The sequence below is a fragment of the Papaver somniferum genome, chromosome 11, assembly GCF_003573695.1.
Source record: "Papaver somniferum cultivar HN1 chromosome 11, ASM357369v1, whole genome shotgun sequence".
Classification (NCBI taxonomy): Eukaryota; Viridiplantae; Streptophyta; class Magnoliopsida; order Ranunculales; family Papaveraceae; genus Papaver; species Papaver somniferum.
In genome coordinates, this window is record NC_039368.1 from 33707450 (window position 1) to 33728388 (window position 20939).

The following is a 20939-nucleotide window of genomic DNA, read 5'->3' on the forward strand; positions in this document are numbered from 1 at the left end:
CGTGTTTATAGGTTGTAGCTGTTGATTTTTACGATATGGGGTAATCTTATTGATGTATTAGTTGCTCTAAAGATTTAATCAACAATCTGCAATCAATTGGTGGTGGTTAGTATTCTGTGATATTTTCTTAGATTTAGGCTTTTTTTGAGTGAGAACATATAATCAAGCAATTGAGCTCTTGTTTTTTTTTGTTGTTGTTATTGCGATTTTTTCTTAAATTTTTAGGGTTTTTATTACTTATTTATTTGGTTTTTGTTGTGAGAGAGAAGGAGGTGGTGGTGGTGGTGATGGTTTACTGGTTTTAATGGCGTTTCTGTTTGATAATAGCTCTGGGGAAGTACAAAATATAGGTGAGATTTTAATTTTAATGATAAATGGGTTTTAATTTTTCTGGGTTTTATTCAGAAATCAGAAATATAACTAATTTTTTTGTGTTTGTTAATGAGGTTCTCTTAATTTTTCTGGGTTTTGATTTAGAAATTAGAAAAGAAGGCTCATTTTTCTAATTCTGATAATGGGGTTCTCTTAAATTTTCTAGGTTTTGATTCATAAATTAGAAATCAAGCTTCTCGTTTCTCTGAGTTTCATTTTGTGTCTATTTGACATTGTTTGATTTTGAGTTTGGTTGGATTTATCTAGGTTATGGATGTGATGATCTATATTCAGAGTTATGGAGAGCTTGTGCTGGTCCTCTTGTTGATGTTGGTGAAAGGGTTTCTTACTTTCCTCAAGGTCATATGGAGCAAGTAAAGACTCGTCATCTCTAAACTGATTTTCATTCTCCATTCTTCATCCATTTTGTGTTTTTCTGGTAAATTTTGAGCTAATTTGGTACATTACATTAAAACCTGGTGAAATCGTTACTGTCGAAGTGCTTTATGTACTAACACGTTCGTTAGAACCGTTTCCTGAAGAGATCAGACAATCAGAACCACAATTTGTGTATTTCCATGATAGTGCGATTATGTTATCACCTTATCATGTTAAGGAACAGACAACATTTGTTAAAACTCCAAGCAATAAGGTTGAATCTTTTACGAGAGTTGAACCTACTAACCGTGTTGGTGCAGAGATCAAGTATGGGCAATATGATAACCGTACTCCTTATATTCATATTCTCAAATACTTGTTCACTTTGAGAATAACATTTCATTTTCGATTGTTGAGGAACTTGTACATGAGGTTGAAATATCTCACTGGGGAAGCCTACAAATTAGAGAGCACTATGCTCTGGACCATGCCGGTGCACGTCATAAGGGCATCTTCTCAAGTTTAGTTATTAGTTCATAATAAGGTTTTCGTATCATTTCTCGTGTAAGTATTTGTGGAATTATTGCACCGTAAATGCACTTAGCTTATCGTTTTACGGCATGTTGACTTCATGAAACCAGATAATCTGACATCCTATGAAGTCTTTTAATGTTTTGAAAGAAATTCAATTTACTTTTGATACATTATTGATTTGCGGTTGTTTGTATTGTTTCTACTTCTAAATTGTTATATGTCATAATCCTCTGAACTCTTCATTCTTCCAGGGTTGAATATCAATCTAGGCCATCGATTAGTGGTGTATCTTCATTTAAGCAGCTAATTACAAAACTACCCCCTCGAGTGCACTCCGTCTACTATCACATCACACTTGCGTACTAGTAATTCAAAGGTTTTTTAAACATCTTACACTTCTGTACTACACAAATTTCTTACTAAGAAATTGCTTCATGGGGTTCTTTATAAATCACTATAACTGGAATTTTCTGTTTCAGTCTGAGCTTGAAATAGAGCCACGTTATCCATCGTTTGGAGGATGGAAAGCCACTTCCATTATTGGGTATGGACTACCATTAGAGGACTTCCTTTTCGAGTCGGCTGATGGCAAGCGTTACCTTAACTTCAGTTTCGTATGTCCCCTTGTTAACACCGTAGTTGAGAAATTTACCATGAAGGTACAAATAATATCATAGTTGTGTTAGACTCTTAATTTTATTCTTACCGGATCCTTTCATCCATGATCTATTAAGTGATATGGAAATTAAAAACGTACAATTATCTGTTTTACATACTGGTTGATTGTATATACTTATGCATCAGGTGGTGCTACCCGAGGGATCAAAAGATCCTTCTGCAATCGTCCCTTTTCCAGTTGATCAACATCTCGAGGTATTTCTTTTCGTACACATTATTAATGACTTACTGTTAAGAGTTGCTAGACATTTGCGTATTTTTGTTGACTCTACCATGAGAAATGTACTCAATCACCCATATCTAAAACATTGTATCTCTATGGAATTCTTGCAGACAAGTTACTCGTATCTTGATGTTGTTGGAAGGACAGTGGTGGTTCTTGAGAAGAAAAATGTAGTTCCTGAAACACGGTATTCCTTTTCAGGTAATTATCCAACCTATCAATCAAATGGACCAAGGGTCGAAATTAGCACTAAATATGAATCCTAGTGTCCAGTGTACCTTTTTTTGCTTTTCTCTATTCTAACTTCACTTTCTGGATTTTCACCGTTCAATCCTTTTATGAAGAATTTTGTTTTTATAGTTAGAAGCATCAACAAATAAATAATTAGTTCAGAGAATTCTTATGTTTACTCTACCTTCAAGATTCTTTGTCGGGTTGTTCATATCGAATTACTGGCATGTATTAGTCTTGGTTCTAATCTATGTTTAGATCTTTTTTATGTTATAATGTCTAGTATGATGCTAATTGGACTTTGAATATTTTGTTGTAGGCTGAACAAGAAGCCGATGAGGTTTATGCAAGAGTGACTTTGCAGTCAGAAGATGATGCAAGGAATCAATCAATCTCTCATTGAAGTGTTTTTCTTATTTTGTTGATTTGTCGATTTTGTTACTTATAAGTTTTTTTTTTGTTGTTTATGTGTTTTTGTTGCATTTTAGCCGAATGAACCTAGTAGTCCTGATCCGTGTACACAGAAACCACCAAGAAAGGTTGTTCAACCTTTTTGTAAAATTGTTTTCACATTTGGAAGAGATTGTAGTTTGTTGAACTCGTAAAATGAAGTCAGTTAATAATGTTAATTCAATTTCATATTTTTTTGATAATTTTGTTGGCTTAACTAGATTCCCAAATGAACAGGGGTAACTTGATTTTGTTACAAGGAACTTTAATTTGAGCCTGGTTTATGACCGGTCAAAACCACCATTTTTTTAATGTTGCAAAAAATTCGCAACTGTTCGAAACTGTTGCGACCTCCTAATTTCGCAACTGTTTCAAACTGTTGCAACCAAAAATTCGCAACGGCTTAGGTATCATTGCGAAAAATTGCAACATCGACTTTCATAACAGATTCAAATTGTTGCAACCCCTCTCTGCAACTGAAATACGCTGCCACTAAACACTAAAAATGGTATAGTGCAATAAGAAACATCTTCTTGTCTTCAATCTTCAATAGTCTTCTATACCTACACAATAACAAACTTGATTCCTGACTTATGATCGGTCACGCAAAGAACGAAGTCTGTTAATAACGGATGATCACAAGTCAATGTTATACTCTTGATATAGTTTGACTGAACTTATGTCATAAGAGAAGGCTCTCAAGAATAATCAAACTAGGTGCAAATCAAGAGATAACTACCTTTAGTCAATCTAATCAATAATTGTAAACTAAATTAACAATATGATTCTAGTTTCCCATCAGCGGTACTAGTAGGCGCTTCTTGATCCCAAATAAGTATTTAAACTAGCGAGCGTAAGGGATTTTTACTAATTAGGTTACTCTCTTCTCCAAGATAGTATTATGAGAATACTATTAGTCAGCTGCACCAGAAACAATAAATATGAAGTTTGCCCAGCTCAGGATAAGTTATAATAAGAACAAACTTCACTATTTATAGACCAATGTAGTTTGGACACCAAGGAATTACCATAACCAAAGATATTCAAAAGATATGCAATAAAGCACCTGTATTCAGTTTTATGAATTCCAACCAATATCCAACTATATAATCGAAATCTCAGGATAACCCAATATTAGCTAACAATTAACTAATATACATTTCCAGAGATATGTTTTGATTGCTAGTATAACAAAACATGTTAACTTCAAAAATCTCAAAAAGATTCTCTACTAATTTTGGTTTGGGATCTTACCTTGAGTATCAAGGAATGTCTTTTGAACAATTAAGAAATAAGATTTCATCACATGTTCAAATTACTCACTATGTCGACATCTTGAAATTTTCTATTTTGCATACCTAACAAATCACACAAACCCTAAAGTGTACGTGACTTATAGAATTCGGTTTTGCCTATTAGGTCTCTACCATGATACCTAAAGCAAGTTAGGATCGGTTATACCTTGACTTCCAATATAGGTAGGGATCGGTTATACCTTGACTCCCAACATAAGCTAGGATCGTTTCTACCTTGATTTCATATATAGGTAAGGATTGGTCCATACTTAAGATCTTCAATGAAAACTGAGACCATAATCCTTTTGATTTCCTTCTGACTATGAAACAAGTTCATACGTATATTTCCTTAAACTTATGTAATTAAACATAGTTTTTTAGGTATGAAATCAGACCTATGTTCACTACACAATCTAGTAACAAGTTACAAAGATTATGTCAATGTCACAATTACGAAGTTCAAAAGATAAGCATTATACTTCGTAAATCAATATACCGATATAAAGCGCTTCCTACTTAGTGATATATTGTTCCTTGACACTTTGATCACAATATGATGATCTAGTCTATTATACTAGAGTTTTATATATATATAACTTCACATGTTATGTTTTTAATCTGAAATGACTTGAAAGCAAACAATATAAAAATGGAAACAAGTCAAGTCATGTATTACTAACTTCAAATGAAAGTATGATGATATCTCCGTTGTCGATATGTCTTCGGAATCTTCGGGTCTTCAGAGTAATACTTATGTCTCGACATTTCTAGACTTCCTAGTCTAATAACGAAGTTGAATCTAGTAATCTAATCAAGGGACTTATGAGTTTTGATACTAAAATATGACAACCAACCTTGACATACCAATGATTGGTGGGTTCAACCGAGCAATGCTCTAACAAAGTTGTGTGATAACATTCTATTGCGATCGACAATCTAAGTACTGGGGCCTATGAACCAACTAAGCATCTTTTTTCTAACGAGCACGACACTTGCATCTATACGTATCAGAAAGTTTGACAATGTTTATAAGAAATAAATAGAACAACTATCTTTGAGAAAGGATATTCTTACCCAGGAAAATTATGGGGCCGGTAACTCTCATTTTGCAAAAGGAGGCATTTCAAAGTATAAGAATAAACCCAATAATACACATTGTAGAAGGGAAATAAGACCAAGTCAAAATCCTTATAATTGACTTTCAAAATCTTATCGAGTTCAGTTGACCTGTTTCAAGGGCATGTTTATACTCCATCTCATTCTGCAACAAGTGATTGTCGAAGTATAGAGATACCCAACAAAATAAAATAAATACGTGAAGCTCTTGACAAGAAGGAGCAACCTAAGAATGGGAGGGAAAATATTTTGGCAAAAAACGCCATCCATACCCAATGGATATTGAAGGGCTTCACTAGAAATCCATATAAGACCAGGTTCAGACTATTAAGTTAAAAAAAAGGTGTGGTGGATGTTCACATTCAGCCACAAGGTTAATATTAATCTTCTAATATTAAGGTTGGGAAGCACCTTGATAGTTCGTCGCCTCAAGATTTTACTCAAGGCCTGCAGTCCTTCGACTACTTTCTTGTCTGAAACTTAACTATCTTGCCAATTGTTTAATGTTGTTATTGTTACTTTATTTGGCTCTCACTTGGGATTCAAAATTCCTGAGAGTGTCGTCATTAATTTTAAAAACATTGTCACTACTTGGTTAGATGAGGGTGCTGATTTTAAGCTATTTAGGTTAGGGAGATGCATTTGGTGGGAAATATGAAATGCAAGAAATGAGGAAGAAAATCCAAGATAAGACCTTAATATTAGCAGAATCATAAGAGATGCTTATTTATGGTATAACTATGCGCAACCTTCCCTTGAGGACAATAGCATGGAGGTGACTGCTATCCTGAGCGATAATGAACCTATTGTTTGGAAGCCTTCACCTCCAGGCATCTTGAAATTAGATGTGATGCCTCTTTCGTAGATAATGTTGGTGCTTCTACTGTTTTTGCTACGAATTACCTGCCTTCCTTTCAAGGTGGAGTTACTGTTGAACATCATTTGAGGAACCCCTCGAAGCTGAAACTAGAACTATCATGTTAGCTTTTGAAGTGTCCAACAAGTTAAACCAAGCCAACTTCATCGTAGATAGTGATGCCCAAACTCTGATCAAGATTCTCAAATACGGAGCCTCTGCAGCCCCTTGGATAATTAAAGAATGGTTTTGCACCTTAAAGAGACGAAGAGAAGATGTTCCAGAGTGAATCTTAATTTCGTCAATAAAAAAATGCAAATTTTGTAGCTCACCTTTTAACTAATTAAGATTCTGCCAACCATGTCTACAACTGGTGGTTATCATTCTCTCTTCCTTATATTGGTTATCATTCTCTCTTCCTTATATTGGTTACAATACTTTTGAAAATGGTCATTAAACTAAGTAAAACCAATTTAGTTCTCTTTTGCCTTACTTTTTAATGAGAAGATTATTGGAAGAGCGAAACAAGCATGTTCAAGGTGAAGTATAAAAGCAAGGACGAAAGCACACAATCATTATTTCGTGTTATGTTAGTGCGCTTTTAGAGCAGTTCTTATGGGAATGGCCAAACTCAAAAATTTGTTGAGCCAGGTGGATGGCCAAACTGGGTTTTCCACTATGGTAAAGCGTGGGGCGTTGGACCACCAGATGCGCGACAGGACCTCAGACTCGGGCGTCAGTAGACCTGACACGGGCGTTAGGTATGCTGACTCGGGCGTTAGAAACAAAGTCGCCAACGGTCGGCTCTCTAACGCCCATATTTCCAACGGTCGAATTTCAAACCCTATAAATTCTTTCTATTGATTTCATTTTCAGTCACACCACTTTCATTTCCTTCTTCTAAAATCAAAAATTTCTAATACAATATGAACATAGCGAGAAGAGCGATGAATAGTATAAAGAAGAAAAGAGATCGAAAAAGTGAATCGACACCGTTGCCTCACACAGATGTAGATTTTCTCAAAATCGAGAAGAAGAGTTTGCTAACCCAAATATAGTTGCTGCTCCATTATTAGTTCCAGGTCATGTGTCGGGGCATCACGAACGATCTGAGGATTATCATGTCACGAGAGGAGGATTTTCAGAATTAAATGTTGTTTATGTTGGTCTACCGGCTGCCGTCCGAGCAAGGGTTGACAGATATCCTTGGCGTGCACTTTATAGAATACAGCCTAGAAAACATAACAAAAAAATTCTGAAAACAGTGGTATAAAGGTGGTGGATGACGACGCATACATTCCATTTTATGGATTTCAAAATTGGTAAGTTTTTTTAACTTAACTTAAATTAAATTATTAAATAATCAAAAGAACTAATCATAGATGATATTATACTTGTAATAGGTATTACTCTCCTTGATTTGTATTTCACTTGTGGGATCCCAAGTGGAGTGGGAGACCCACCACCATTCATCCAAGACGAATGAATCTCAACTAGTAAATGATAGAAGCTTTATCCCTCATTTGTGGAATCAGATATCCCTCTTAAAGGTGTGAAAGGAGGTGGGAATAGATGTTCGGCCTTGAAGATTTTTCTAACCAAAGCCAAAAACCCACAACATGTAGATGACTATCCTGAACTCGAAAGGATGTTTATCTTATGGGTACTGGGTCAGGCATTCTTTCCAAACTCAACTTTTGTTGATCATGTTGGTTGGCTTGAAGCGTTAGAAGATCTCGACAAAGCACCAGATTATGACTGGGGATCTGCAATTTTAGCAGAATTATACTGTGAGCTGGATAACGCGTCCATGGGCGAACCAAACTTCACTGGTTTCTGGAGCATCATAGAGGTAAATATCAAAATTATTATTTTTAAATTTATTGTAATTACTAAATACTAAAATTATGGAGTACTTTGCAGTATTGGTGGTATACCTACTTCCGTGTTGGTAAACCAATCCTAAAAGACGGGACAGTTAGATTTCCAACGATGGACATGTATATGAAGACCAACATACAGAAGAACACTGGCAGCGACGTCTTTGGTTCCAGTTTTGTGCAGATGTTACAATAGATGACTCGGAGCCACAACAACGTAGTTGTTCACCCTTACGTTGGTTTACCTCAGTATAATGAAGCGATTGGAGCAGGTATTCTTGATTATTCTTCTCGTAGAGTTGTTTTTTACAGTCCGGAATCACAAAGAGGGGTTTGGTATATGGGAGAAAGAGTGCAGTACCAAATACAAGGTATATTTGCAATTGCAATTAACCCGCTACAACAGATGTAAACCTCTACATCAGATTTTTATCGACTGAGAAGAACCAGCTGGGAGATGTATGAACTAAATACAAGGTTGGTTTTAGATGAAGCGCAGTATGTCAACTGGTACCAGTCAATTACGAAGCATGTGATTGGGATACAAAACATGCACGTCTATGGGGTTGATTTCCCAGGGTTATCAAACATGTCCCATAGTCCAAATATCGTTCCTAGCCAACCACCTCCAGAAGAGCCAAGCTTTATGACTTATCCCAGGACGGGTGCAAGTTCTTCATCATCCTCGTCAAATATGCCGGAAATTCGTTGGGAGCTGCAAAGTATTACTTCACAAGGTGAGCCAACCACGATCCCCATTGTTTCCCAAGGTATGAACCGTCATTATCCTTACGACAATGTCACTGCCAGCGAGGAAGAGTTGCGGATTCGACTCAACGATTTGCGTTGGCAGAATCAGCAAGTAGAGGCGATGCACTTGTAACAACTACGACAATGGCATACAATCTCAATGTTTGGATTGACTCCAACTCCAACTGCAAATGATGATGGGCTACAGTCACATTCTTCCAATTCCACCAAGAGCAACAAATCATTGCACGAAAGTGACGAAACCGACAGATCATGGCACGAAAGTGAAGAAACAATGGTGCGAGAAACACAACACAATACTACTTCACCACAAATTGTGCTTGTATCTCAACCTCATGCATTTCGGCTTGAACCTAGGCGCATTCCATCATCATTCTCGCCCTATAACCCAAATATGCCCTATAACCCAAATGTGCCCTCCAACCCAAATGAATGCTACACACCAACACCACCACAACAACAAACCTCTTATATGCTTGGACCGAGTACACATAGTGCTTTCCAATCACCTTTTTTTTTTCCAACCAGGTCAATCGCCTAATTTTGTTCAGCCAGGTCTATCAGGTCTATGAACATTTGGAAATTTACATACTATGTTGGCAGCTGATTTCCCAGGTCTATCCCCAGGACTATCTGAATTCTTGCCTCCAGAAAATAACAATGAGGGAGCTAGAGATGAGCGACATTAGAGAGATTAATGTAATTTTTAATTCTGCTACATTTGTAGTTTTAGTGTTAAAAGTACGACAATCTTAAATAAATAAAATTACATATGTTTAAAAGTAAAGCGTTTTACATTGGCTTCACTAAATTACGACGGACTACACATTACATTAGCTTCAGTAATGAGAAGAAGTACTAGGTGGAACAACAACACCAAAGAAGGGGTTGAAACTGTTCAGCACCTTAAGGATTTCAAAACATTTGTCGAAAGGAAAAGCGACATTTTTCCATCTTCGCCATCCAGCCAAAGATCTTGTTACCATCTCAGCATCAGTTTCACCTCTCAGTCAATATCGATTTACTTGTATGGTGAAAGCTACAAACTCACTTACTTCTTTCTTAATTGTACCAAAACGATGTTCTATGTCAGATATAGAACGATGACTCGGATTACGAGTGTCATTACAGAACCCATCGTGAATAACCGCCTAGAACTTCGCCTATGGATAGTTTGCCGAAGCAAGCTGAGTAGATAAAAAAAAACATAGTTTCTGCAAATAGATTAATCTTCTTCTTTAGCATATGGAACTCGCCGAACTAACCGGGGTCGAGACATGTTCAATCAAGAATTGAGAGTGAAGAGAAGACTGTGTAGAAGAGAAAAATGTGTAGAATGTGTGAATTTAGTGTTGAAATGAGGAGTATTTATAGAATTCAAAAAATCTAGCAATTGGATCACAACATTTTTCAGCCGTTCAGATTAAGTCGTTAGCGCCATTGGGACAGACGCTGGCGCTTTTAACACTGACGCGGGCGCTTTAGCTGAAAACGCGCGCTGGACATAGAAACACTGGCGTTTTACCTTCGGACTCCCGCGTTGGTAGAAATGTCGCCCATCCTTACCACAGACACGCGCTGGATGTTCCGACTCAATGTTCAAAGCAACAAATTTGATGATTTGAACATCCATTTTTCATGTTTGTTCATGCCATAGTGGGAGCAAAATGAACAAACTCTGAGTTTGTTCATCCCATATGAACCGTTCTTAGGAGTTATTTAGTCTCCTAAATTTATTTTCAAAAAAATACCATCCTAATTGCAACATCTATATTCCCGCCTCCAGAGTCTGCTGTGATTCCATGGATCATCTCTTCCTAATATTTTTTCTCTCCTTTCCCAAAAGAAAATGGAAGAAGAAAGAAAACAAATACGATCCTCTCGGTCCTATGGCTATCCCTATGGATAAAAGAAATATTCTAGTCCACTGGCAACTAACTCAAGACATGGAGGAAATGCTCGCTCCCTGTTCTCCATTGATATTCGTTAGGTTTAAGTTAGACTGCATCACCAAAAAACAACTTAAATTTGTCACCTTGCCCATAACAAATGACAACCAATCCAATAAAACACCAAACCAGAACAACAATGACAGCATCCATTGTGACTTCCGAGAAAAGGAAACTGGGCCCCGCACACCTCGCCTATACACCATTTGCCCACTGATACTTCTTTTGAGGTCCTATCAAGATGGTCTCTCATCTAGTTGCACGATATTCTTTCCCATCGTTCTGTACTGGATTGACTCAGTTCCTTTTAGCCACTGTGACGATTTGGAAGTTTCGGATCGGTGTCTTTGTACATGCATGATACATGCAGTTTAGACCGTAGGCATGAAATTGGCTGGCAGGTCTTATGAGTCTGCCAGAACTTAACGGTGAATCGCCTATTTAAACTCGGTACAACTAAATCCGACATGTCCGAGTCAATTCGGTGTAAATGAGCTGGGGCCAAATCATCCAATTATCTGAACCAACCAAACAATCATAGCAACAAACGTTACTTCCAATGAATCTAGTGTCGATTCGGTAAATTTGGATGAATTTAAGGGCATATGATACGCCATTAACAAACCCTCTTTCCTTCATTTATGGAGAGAGAGTAAAAAACCTGTGAAAGGAGTAATCTCTACTTTCTCTTCTTTACTCTTTCGTCATTCACTTTATAAATAAGTTTCAGAGCTCACTTTTTCTTCCTCTTCCTCTTCCTCTTCTCCTTCTTCTTTTTTCTCTCTTAAGAAAAACCAGAAGTAAAGGAGAGCAGAGACTGAAAAAAAAATGGGAGAAGAGAAGAAGCTAGGTGGTGTCTGGCCTACTATTAAGCCATTCGTCAATGGCGGTGCTTCTGGAATGCTTGCTACGTGCGTCATCCAACCAGTCGATATGGTTAAGGTTAGCTTTTATTTTAGTGAATATATAGCTTCTTTGATTGATCTTTCTGTTCTTTTGGATCTTTAATCTGATTTAGTTTATTTTACATCGTTGAACTAAAAATGTTTTCAATTGTATGGATTTCAGGTGAGAATTCAACTAGGTCAAGGATCAGCAGTCTCTGTAACCAAGAACATGATCCGTGAAGAAGGTTTTGGAGCATTGTACAAGGTTTGAATCTCTTTTATCAACTTAATTTCTAATTGTAATTTCATTTCTTACTGATATTTTGATAGATTCTGGATCTACAGTAATATCTACAAGATCTGGATTAGAATAAAAAACTATTTCATTTTATTTGAATTTGGACTGAAATGAAATAGGTATAAAGAATTAAAATCTAAGCAGATCTGTGATTGTGGTTAATGTGGGAACGAGAATTTTATTTTAGTGACTCTAATAATCAGATGTGAACACATCACAGTTGTGTTTTATTATATTCCCAGTTTCAAATGCTTCATTCCTCGTGATGCCATCAATGTTCTGATGTCTTCTAGATATTCGCAATGTCCAAATAATAGGCAAAACAAAACTGCCAATTTCTTCGTAGATCTCTAAATAATTTAGCTTACGAGGAAGGTGTGCAGAGATCATAATCATATATAGCATTATTAGAGATTGCTTGGGTTAGAGGGAAAAGGCAATATTTACAATTCACATCAGTTTTCTTATGGAAAGTGGTAGCCAAGTTTGAATTGTAAAGCCTTAATTAAGCCTTTGGGGAATTAGAAATGCTGAGTATTGGATGTTAAATGTATTTCTCTTCATCGATAAGTGATGAAGACAGCAATGTTTAACTCCTCCTTTATCTACGTTCCATATGTGGCTGGTCGTAACCTTTACTAGCTAGTACTTCTAACTGTAAACTGTTAGAAATCCTCGGGCCTAACTAACCTCGAAAACCGGCTTGCAAGATTAGGGTTGCCCAAGGCTTATTAAGCATGGAACCTAGGTTGCCCTAGGCGATGTGGTACTATTTAACATAAACATCTTTAGAGAGTAACGGATAACGTCAGATTTCCTGAATAGATTATGCTTCACTTTTTTGATTTCCTATAAGCATCACATGACCACTGGCACCTATTTACTATTAATTGTGTTTCTCTTCATCATTAAGTGATGAAGACAGCAACCTTTAACTCCTCCTTTATCTATGTTCCATATGTGGCTGCTCGTAACCTTTACTAGCTAGTACTTCTAACTCTAAACATCTTTAGAGCGTAACGGATAACGTCAGATTTCCTGAATAGATTATCCTTCACTTTTTGAATTTCCTATAAGCATCACATGACCACTGGCACCTACTTACTATTAATTGTGTTTCTCTTCATCATTAAGTGATGAAGACAGCAACCTTTAACTCCTCCTTTATCTACGTTCCATATGTGGCTGCTCGTAACCTTTACTAGCCAGTACTTCTAACTCTAAACATCTTTAGAGCGTAACGGATAACGTCAGATTTCCTGAATAGATTACCCTTCACTTTTTGAATTTCCTATAAGCATCACATGGCCACTAGCACCTATTTACTAAAATGAGAAACCTTAAATCGCCACTGCAAAAAGAAAGCTAAAGTGTTAGATACTATGATACTATTAAGTATTGGTCAAGCAATCGCTGGGAGTCTTAACTCTTATGCCCATGTAACATGTTCATGTGTTTTAGAGGCAAAGTTGTGCATGCTGGAGGAATGTCTAGCTCGATACTGTGGCCGAACATGTATTTGGCAAATCTAGTTAGGATATAGATATGATAAAAATGCAAATTATTAAAAGAAAGCAGGCATCCTCGTATGGTTAGGCTGCAGAATTGCTTTTAGTTTATTGTAAAGGTTACAACTTTGCTACGTATCGATTCCTTAAATTTTGTTTTTTACATTTGCAATGTCAAGCTATAACATTATTGGCTGTCGTGACTTCTTTTATAGTTATCTATTTGAAAAATAACGCCTTCTACCTTCCTTGGATTGTCTTGAATTTTCTGTGTGTCAAATTAATTCTGCAGCTCTGGCTCGAAGATTTTATTCTATCTTATATCTGACTGCTCTGTAATTGTTCAGGGTTTATCAGCTGGATTACTAAGACAAGCTACCTACACAACTGCACGGCTTGGAACATTCAGGTAAAATTGTAATATTTGTACTGAAGTACCGATGATAGTGCCAATTTGATAGTTATGTTATTGAGTAGATTTGTTATTCGTGTTACCTAGGATATTGACAAACAAAGCTATTGCTGCCAATGACGGGAAACCACTTCCTCTTTACCAGAAGGCTTTATGTGGTTTGACAGCTGGAGCAATCGGTGCATCTGTTGGTAGTCCAGCTGATTTAGCTCTCATCCGTATGCAAGCTGATGCCACTTTACCTCTTGCACAACGTCGTAACTACACAAATGCGTTCCAGGCACTCTATCGTATCAGTGCAGATGAAGGAGTTTTGGCACTCTGGAAAGGTGCAGGTCCAACTGTTGTGAGAGCTATGGCGTTGAATATGGGCATGCTTGCTTCTTATGACCAAAGTGTTGAGTTCTGCAAGGATAGTCTTGGTTTTGGTGAACTTAGTACAGTTGTTGGTAAGATATCTCTTAGATCTTGTTTATTCTGGTTAACATTTTTGACATGGATCTTACCTAAATTCCTTATGGTCAGTAAGAAAGCCTCTGACCAGCTCTCTATCAAATTAATAGCGCATTGTTAGATTGGTCAACTTCATTCCTTCCTTTTCTCCATATCCGTACTTTCTAGTATATATATGCAGATCAATGTGTTTTGGGAACTGAATATCTATATTACTGTAGACACTTTAGTAGCCAACCAAGTTCTAACCACTCAGAATATCTTGCATTTATTAGGAGTCTGCTTATAATATAGAGTGTGGAGCCACAATATCTTATCCAGTTTGTACTAGCAATATTAGTTATGACAGTAAATGGCCTCAACTTAAGTATTTATACATTTTTACTAAAATTTAGAATACTCAGTCAACACATCAAATCTGATAATATAACCATGAGAAATTGTTTAGTCCTGTGTTATTGGTATGAAGTTCTTTGGTGTTTTCTTTGGAAATTCGGATACTTACTTTAGTTTATGTCTGGATCGGAAGCTAAATATTTGCGTTATTTTGCAGGAGCAAGTGCTGTTTCTGGATTCTTTGCTGCTGCTTGCAGTTTACCCTTTGACTATGTTAAAACTCAAATACAGAAAATGCAACCTGATGCTAACGGGAAATTACCTTACACTGGTTCTTTGGACTGCGCCATGAAAACCCTGAAGTCTGGAGGTCCCTTCAAATTCTACACTGGATTTCCAGTTTACTGTATCAGGATTGCGCCTCACGTCATGGTAAGCTTTACTTTCTGTGTTATAAATCCAGTTTATTGATTCTTGAAGTCAGCGACCGAAACAAATAAATTTGAAGTTGAGTCAAATAATTTTGTGTTTTAATTGTTGAATGTGGTGATTATCCAGATGACATGGATATTCCTGAACCAAATTCAAAAGGTGGAAAAATCGATTGGGTTGTAGGATTTTCTTGGGCTGGCAAGCTGCTGATTTTTTTATGGAGCGGGTTTCCAACAGTTGGATCAGAAATTGATACTCTTTCATATGAGGCTTCTTTTCATGGTATAGTCTAGTAGAAATTAATAAAATTATTTGGGGAGATTATATCAGATTAAGATATTTATATTTGAGTCCTTTTTCCCCTTTATAAGTAAGAGCCACACAATGATTTTTAACCCAAGATTGCAGTAGGTCTTGAAAGTGGTCAGTCTTATATTTTATTTTCTGAAGACTAATGAGGAACATGTAAGCATACTATTTTTTGTTTTATTTTTGTGCACATGGTATTACTTTTCACCTTTAAAATTTGGTTGTACAAGTTTTTTAAGAGAATCATCTCACTAGCCTGGGTTCAACTCCTGTGCTGTGTTGAGATTGATCTCAGGAAAACCTTTAAGTCGAGTTCCATGTAGTATGACCTCAGCGGACAAAAGAAGAGCATTCGAGTTGGCCTCATCATTCTATTTACACGAAAATCATGAAAAAATAGCAGAACTTGTTCAGCTTTCCCCAGTGGCAGCTGGGATCGCATGGCATTTAACATAGTCGGCCACTTTTGCACCCACTATGGGTATGGCCAAGTGGTACATATATATGGCTAAGTGGTATATTTATCACTTGGTCAGGTGTGATAGTGGCTATACCACTCGGTTGTTAAAAGTGCCAGGGATGTCTCTATGTCCCTCGATGCTATGGTCATCGCTCAAAAGTACATCATCTAACAGTCCAAAAGCCACCCCTGTAAATACTCAACTTTAAATTCATTTTAACTCACATCATAATTTCTTAATTTTCCAATCATCTTTATTCTAAAACAAGATACACTAATCTGTCACGGACTAGTCCTTATTGTCCTTATTTAGGCACCCATTATCTTATCTAGCTTGGTAGCCCTTATCTTAAGTAGTGGTGCTTTTGTAGAGACTCGCACGTTGTACGTGAGTAGTTGCTATATGAGCTGTTTTGCTCAGACTTATCTCCCAGGAATTATTGATGAAACTTATCATTTCCTACACTTCTCATTCTCTCATTCTTCTCTGCCTTTTAATGGCAAATGCAAGGTCATGACTTCAAGTTTGATATGAGGTTGTTACCTCTAGGGGCTGTGACATAGTACTTGGAGTTGATTGGATGAAGGGTGTGAGTCCAGTGGTCTTTGATTTAACAAGCTGACAGTTTCTTTCACTAGCTAATCAACACATTGAGTTGAATGGATACCCCGACACTAGCAAAATTTTCATGATGTCTGACACAGAATTGCACAAATATTTTAAGAAGAACAAGACTGGATTAGTATGCCATCTCTTTTCCATATCAGCCACACCTCCACTAAACTCTTCTCCCACACCACCACCTATTGCCAGTCTTCTTGAATCTTTTTCAGACATATTCAAAGAACCTACGCAACTTCCACCATCCAGAGCTCATGACCATCATGTTCCACTCAAGCCACTTACTGTCCCACCAAATCAAAGACCGTATAGAATCCCTTATGTCCAAAAAGAGGTGGTAAAAAAATAGTACATGAAATGCTTAACTCAGGTGTGATTCAACCTAGTCATAGTCCATTTTCTTCTCCTATCCTACTTGTGCAGAAAAAAGATGGTAGCTGGAGATTCTGTGTTGATTATAGAAGATTGAATGAGCTGACTATCAAGGATAAGTACCCCATTCCAATCATTGAGGAGTTGTTGGATGAATTAAAAGGATCTAAAGTATTCTCCATGATTGATTTGAGAGTTGGATACCACCAAATCAGAGTGTACCCTGCTGACACATACAAAACAACCTTTAAAACTCATCAAGGGCATTTTGAATTTTTGTTCATGCCATTTGGCTTAACTAAAGCCCCTGCAACTTTTCAAGACTTGATGAATGAAGTGTTTAGCTATATTTAAGGAAGTTCATTCTAGTGTTTTTTGATGATATTCTCATCTATAATACCGACATGCAATCACACTTAGAACATCTTCAGATTGTTCTCACCTTACTTCAACAACACTCATTATTTCCTAAGATTAGCAAATGTTCTTTTGGCCAGACACAAATTGAATACCTTTGTCATATTATTTTTAGTGATGGGGTAGCTTCTGATCCGATGAAGATTGAGTGCATGGTAAACGGGCCAGTTCCAACTTGTCTCAGGGAATTAGGGGTATTCTTGGGATTGACTAGATATTATAGGAAGTTTGTTAGACATTATGGCCTCATTATCAAGACACTAACTGATCTACTTAAGAAAAACAATTTTTCTTGGAATTTTTCATCCCAAGATGCTTTTGAACAACTTAAAACAACTGTCACCACTACTCAAGTTCTAGTGTTGCCAGATTTCTCAAAACCATTTGAGGTGGAAACAAATGCTTGTGACTTAGGGGTTGGAGCTATGTTAATGCGAGAAAGGAGACCAATAGCTTACTTTAACAAAGGTATGTGACCAAGATTTTTGCCTCACTCTACCTATGGAAAGGAGTTGTTCTCCATTGTCATGACAGTTAATAAGTGGAGACCATATTTATTGGGCAATCATTTTAAAATATTCACTAATCACCAGAGCATTAAGTTCTTCTTAGAGCAAAGATCGCACTACACTCTTCAACAAAAATGGTTGGCTCAGCTCCTTGGATGTGATTATGGGCTTTTCTACAAAAAGGGAGCTAAAAACAGGGTTGCAGATTCTCTTTCTAGGCTGGGGAATACATCCTCCTCTCACTATCACTCTCTAACTTAAATACAGCCTGCGTGGATGGATAAAGTCCTTAAAAGTTACACCTCCGACCCTTTATCTAAGGAGGTACTCCCTAAACTCATGCTATATCCTACCAACATCCCTAATTATTCATATTCTTAAGGTGTGATCAGGTTTAAAAACAGGATCTACATTCGTGAGGAAGGGGACTTAAGGAAACAAGTGTTAGCAGTTATACACTCATATGCAGTGGGAGGGAACTCAGGCCAACAAGCTAGTTACTAAAGGGCAAATACCTTTTTTCTATTGGACGGGTTTAAAAAAAGATTTGATTCAGTTTATTCAAGAGTGTGATGTTTGCCAACAACAAAAGAGCTCTAACACCCTTTCTGCTACCCTACTACAACCATTACCTGTTCCTGGTCAAGCCTGGAAACATATAAGTATGGATTTCATCACTGGTTTACCAAAGTCAGAGGGAAGAGAAGTTATTTTGGTGGTGGTGGTGGACAGGTTCACTAAATACAACCATTTCCTCCCAATCAGTCACCCATTATTTACAGCTTTATCCATTTCTAAGGTATTCTTGAACACAATCTACAAGCTGCATAGACTTCCTTCTTCTATAGTGTCAGATAGAGACAACATTTTTTTGGGCAGTTTTTCGCAAGAATTTTTTCCAAGTTGGATAATGCTTTGCATATGAGCTCAGCCTATCATACACAGTCTGATGGCCAGGCTGAGAGAGTGAATGCATGCTTAGAAACTTATCTCAGGTGTATGACTAGTTACAGGCCAACTAAATGGGTGAGTTGGCTTCCAATGGCTGAATGGTGGTTCAATACCACTTACCGCACTAGTCTCAAGCTTACTCCCTTTCAATCTTTGTACGGATACACTCCACAACAGTATGGTATCTCTATTCTTCAGCCATCAATGCTTCAGTTGGAGATTACTTGCAGCAGAAACAGGCAGTTGGCATTGTTTTGAAGTCTACCTTAGAAGAAACCCAACATCGCATGAAGCAACAGGATGGTAAAAAAAGAGTTGAACGAGAATTCCAAGTGGGAGATTGGGTTTATTTACGGCTGCAATCTTATCCTCAAACCTCTGTTTAGCATGAAAGGAATCTTAAATTAGCTGCAATTTTTTTTGGTCCTTACCAAGTACTGGAAATAATTGGGACAGTTGCTTACAAACTTCAACTTCCTTCTTCTTCAAAAATCCACCCAGTATTTCATGTTTCTCATCTTAAGCTCAAGTTGAGGTATGGGTTACTTCCTCAAACCACTCTGCCCATCTTAGATTCTAACGGGTGCATCAGGGTGGTTCTACTACAAGTGTTGGACTCTTGTAAGGTGCTCCGTAACAAGCAGTCAGTGGCTCAAGTTTCGGTTCATTGGGCTCACTCTACACCAGCTGAGGCCACTTGGTAAAACTCATTGTTCATGAAAAAGAGTTTTCCTAAGATAATTCTTGAGGACAAGAATCATTTCGAGGAGGAAGCACTTGTCATGGACTAGCCGTTGCTATCATTATTTAGGCACCCATTATCTTATCTAGCTTGGTATCCCTTATCTTAAGCAGCAGTTCTTTTGTATAGACTCACATGTTGTACGCGAGTAGTTGCTATATGAGCTGTTTTGCTCAGATTTATCTCTCAGGAATTATTGATGCAACTTATCCTTTCCTACACCTCTCATTCTCTCATTCTTCTCCGATCTCTCTTCTTCTTCTTCTTCTCTTCTTCTTCTCTTCTTCTTATTTTTCTTCTTCTTCTTCTTCTTCTCTTCTAAATCTCCTCTTAATATCTATTTTTCTAACCTTCGACCCTTCCTTCACTAATTAACTGAATGCATTTATAGTGTTATCACTACATAATCACACCTCCTCCACAATTCAAAATTTCTTAACTTTCTATAATATGACTTCTCAATCTCAATCTCAACCTCAATCTCAATCTCAGGACAAAAGTACCAAAGTTCGGGGATTCAAAATTCATTGTCGCTGAAGATGAATGTATTTGTCGTAATTATTTTTATTTTACCCAAGATTGTATCAATGACTCACAACAACAAGGTAACACCATGTGGAAAAACATATTTCAAAAATATCATGAAAAAACCATGAACATCGATGGTCGTGATTCAGCTGGGTTGTGAAGTTGGTTCGTTACAATTAACAAGGAAGTCGCCTTATATGTTGTTGCAATAATGCAAGCCAAGAGAGGCCGGGAGAGTGTTGACGTTGATGTGGAAAGAAAGTGTCATGCAGACTGGTAACGCCAATACGGTAAAAATTTCTTAACCGAAAGTTGTTGTCATATGTTAAAAGTGTTGCCCGAATATAATCAAGAGTTGTTAGCATCTAATCAACAAATATCTGACAGATCACCATACAAATCTTATCCTTTAACACCAAATTCTTCATCATTTTGACCAGGTCCATCAAGTCATTTTTCTTCACTAGAAACACTTCAATAATGAACATCAAACAAAAACATGAATGACAATTATTATTATTATTATTTTTTACTAAGTCCAACAAAAGAAACACAATTATTTTGTATTTTTGATAGCCCATGACGGACTATTAGGTATGGCAATTGAATTTTGGTAAGCTACAAAGATAGATCGAACAACAATCAACATTTATCAACCCAGCTGGTGATGATGATAAAGATGTAACGAAACCTCTTAATTAGGTAATTTATGTATTAAGTTGAATTTTAAAATGTTGCTTCATTCTACTGAATTAGAAATGAGATTTCTTCTTAATTTTACCCAATTATACTTAATTATAGCATCACATTAACATCATTACATAGTATTAAAATCCAATACGGAAAACAAGAAACTCCTTGAGGATGTGAAAATGTATTTGAAATTGTTTCTTTTCTATCTTCGCCATTCCTCTCGAGATTGCACAATAATTTCATCATAGGTTTCACCACTAAGTCTATATCGACTTAC

At 36.9% G+C, this 20939-nt stretch overlaps 1 protein-coding gene and 1 pseudogene across 1 annotated transcript; both read left to right on the forward strand.

Annotated features, from left to right (window-relative positions):
• The first annotated feature begins 304 nt into the window (after positions 1-304).
• Positions 305-8209, forward strand: LOC113324286 (annotated as a pseudogene).
• A 3200-nt stretch (positions 8210-11409) lies between these two features.
• On the forward strand, positions 11410-15584 carry LOC113321981 (mitochondrial dicarboxylate/tricarboxylate transporter DTC). The gene is made up of 6 exons (XM_026569975.1): positions 11410-11675; positions 11802-11885; positions 13774-13835; positions 13926-14287; positions 14845-15059; positions 15186-15584. Exons 1-6 carry the CDS (start codon positions 11562-11564, stop codon positions 15240-15242), a joined length of 894 nt encoding a protein of 297 aa, XP_026425760.1. The 5' UTR covers positions 11410-11561; the 3' UTR covers positions 15243-15584.
• Positions 15585-20939: the final 5355 nt, after the last annotated feature.

Bases quoted from the DNA above. Each gene is read 5' to 3' on its own strand.
- LOC113321981 (XM_026569975.1), top strand. From the start codon at position 11,562: ATGGGAGAAGAGAAGAAGCTAGGTGGTGTCTGGCCTACTATTAAGCCA. The intron at 11,676-11,801 runs GTTAGCTTTTAT...TATGGATTTCAG, and splicing joins AACCAGTCGATATGGTTAAG to GTGAGAATTCAACTAGGTCA. The intron at 11,886-13,773 runs GTTTGAATCTCT...GTAATTGTTCAG, and splicing joins GTTTTGGAGCATTGTACAAG to GGTTTATCAGCTGGATTACT.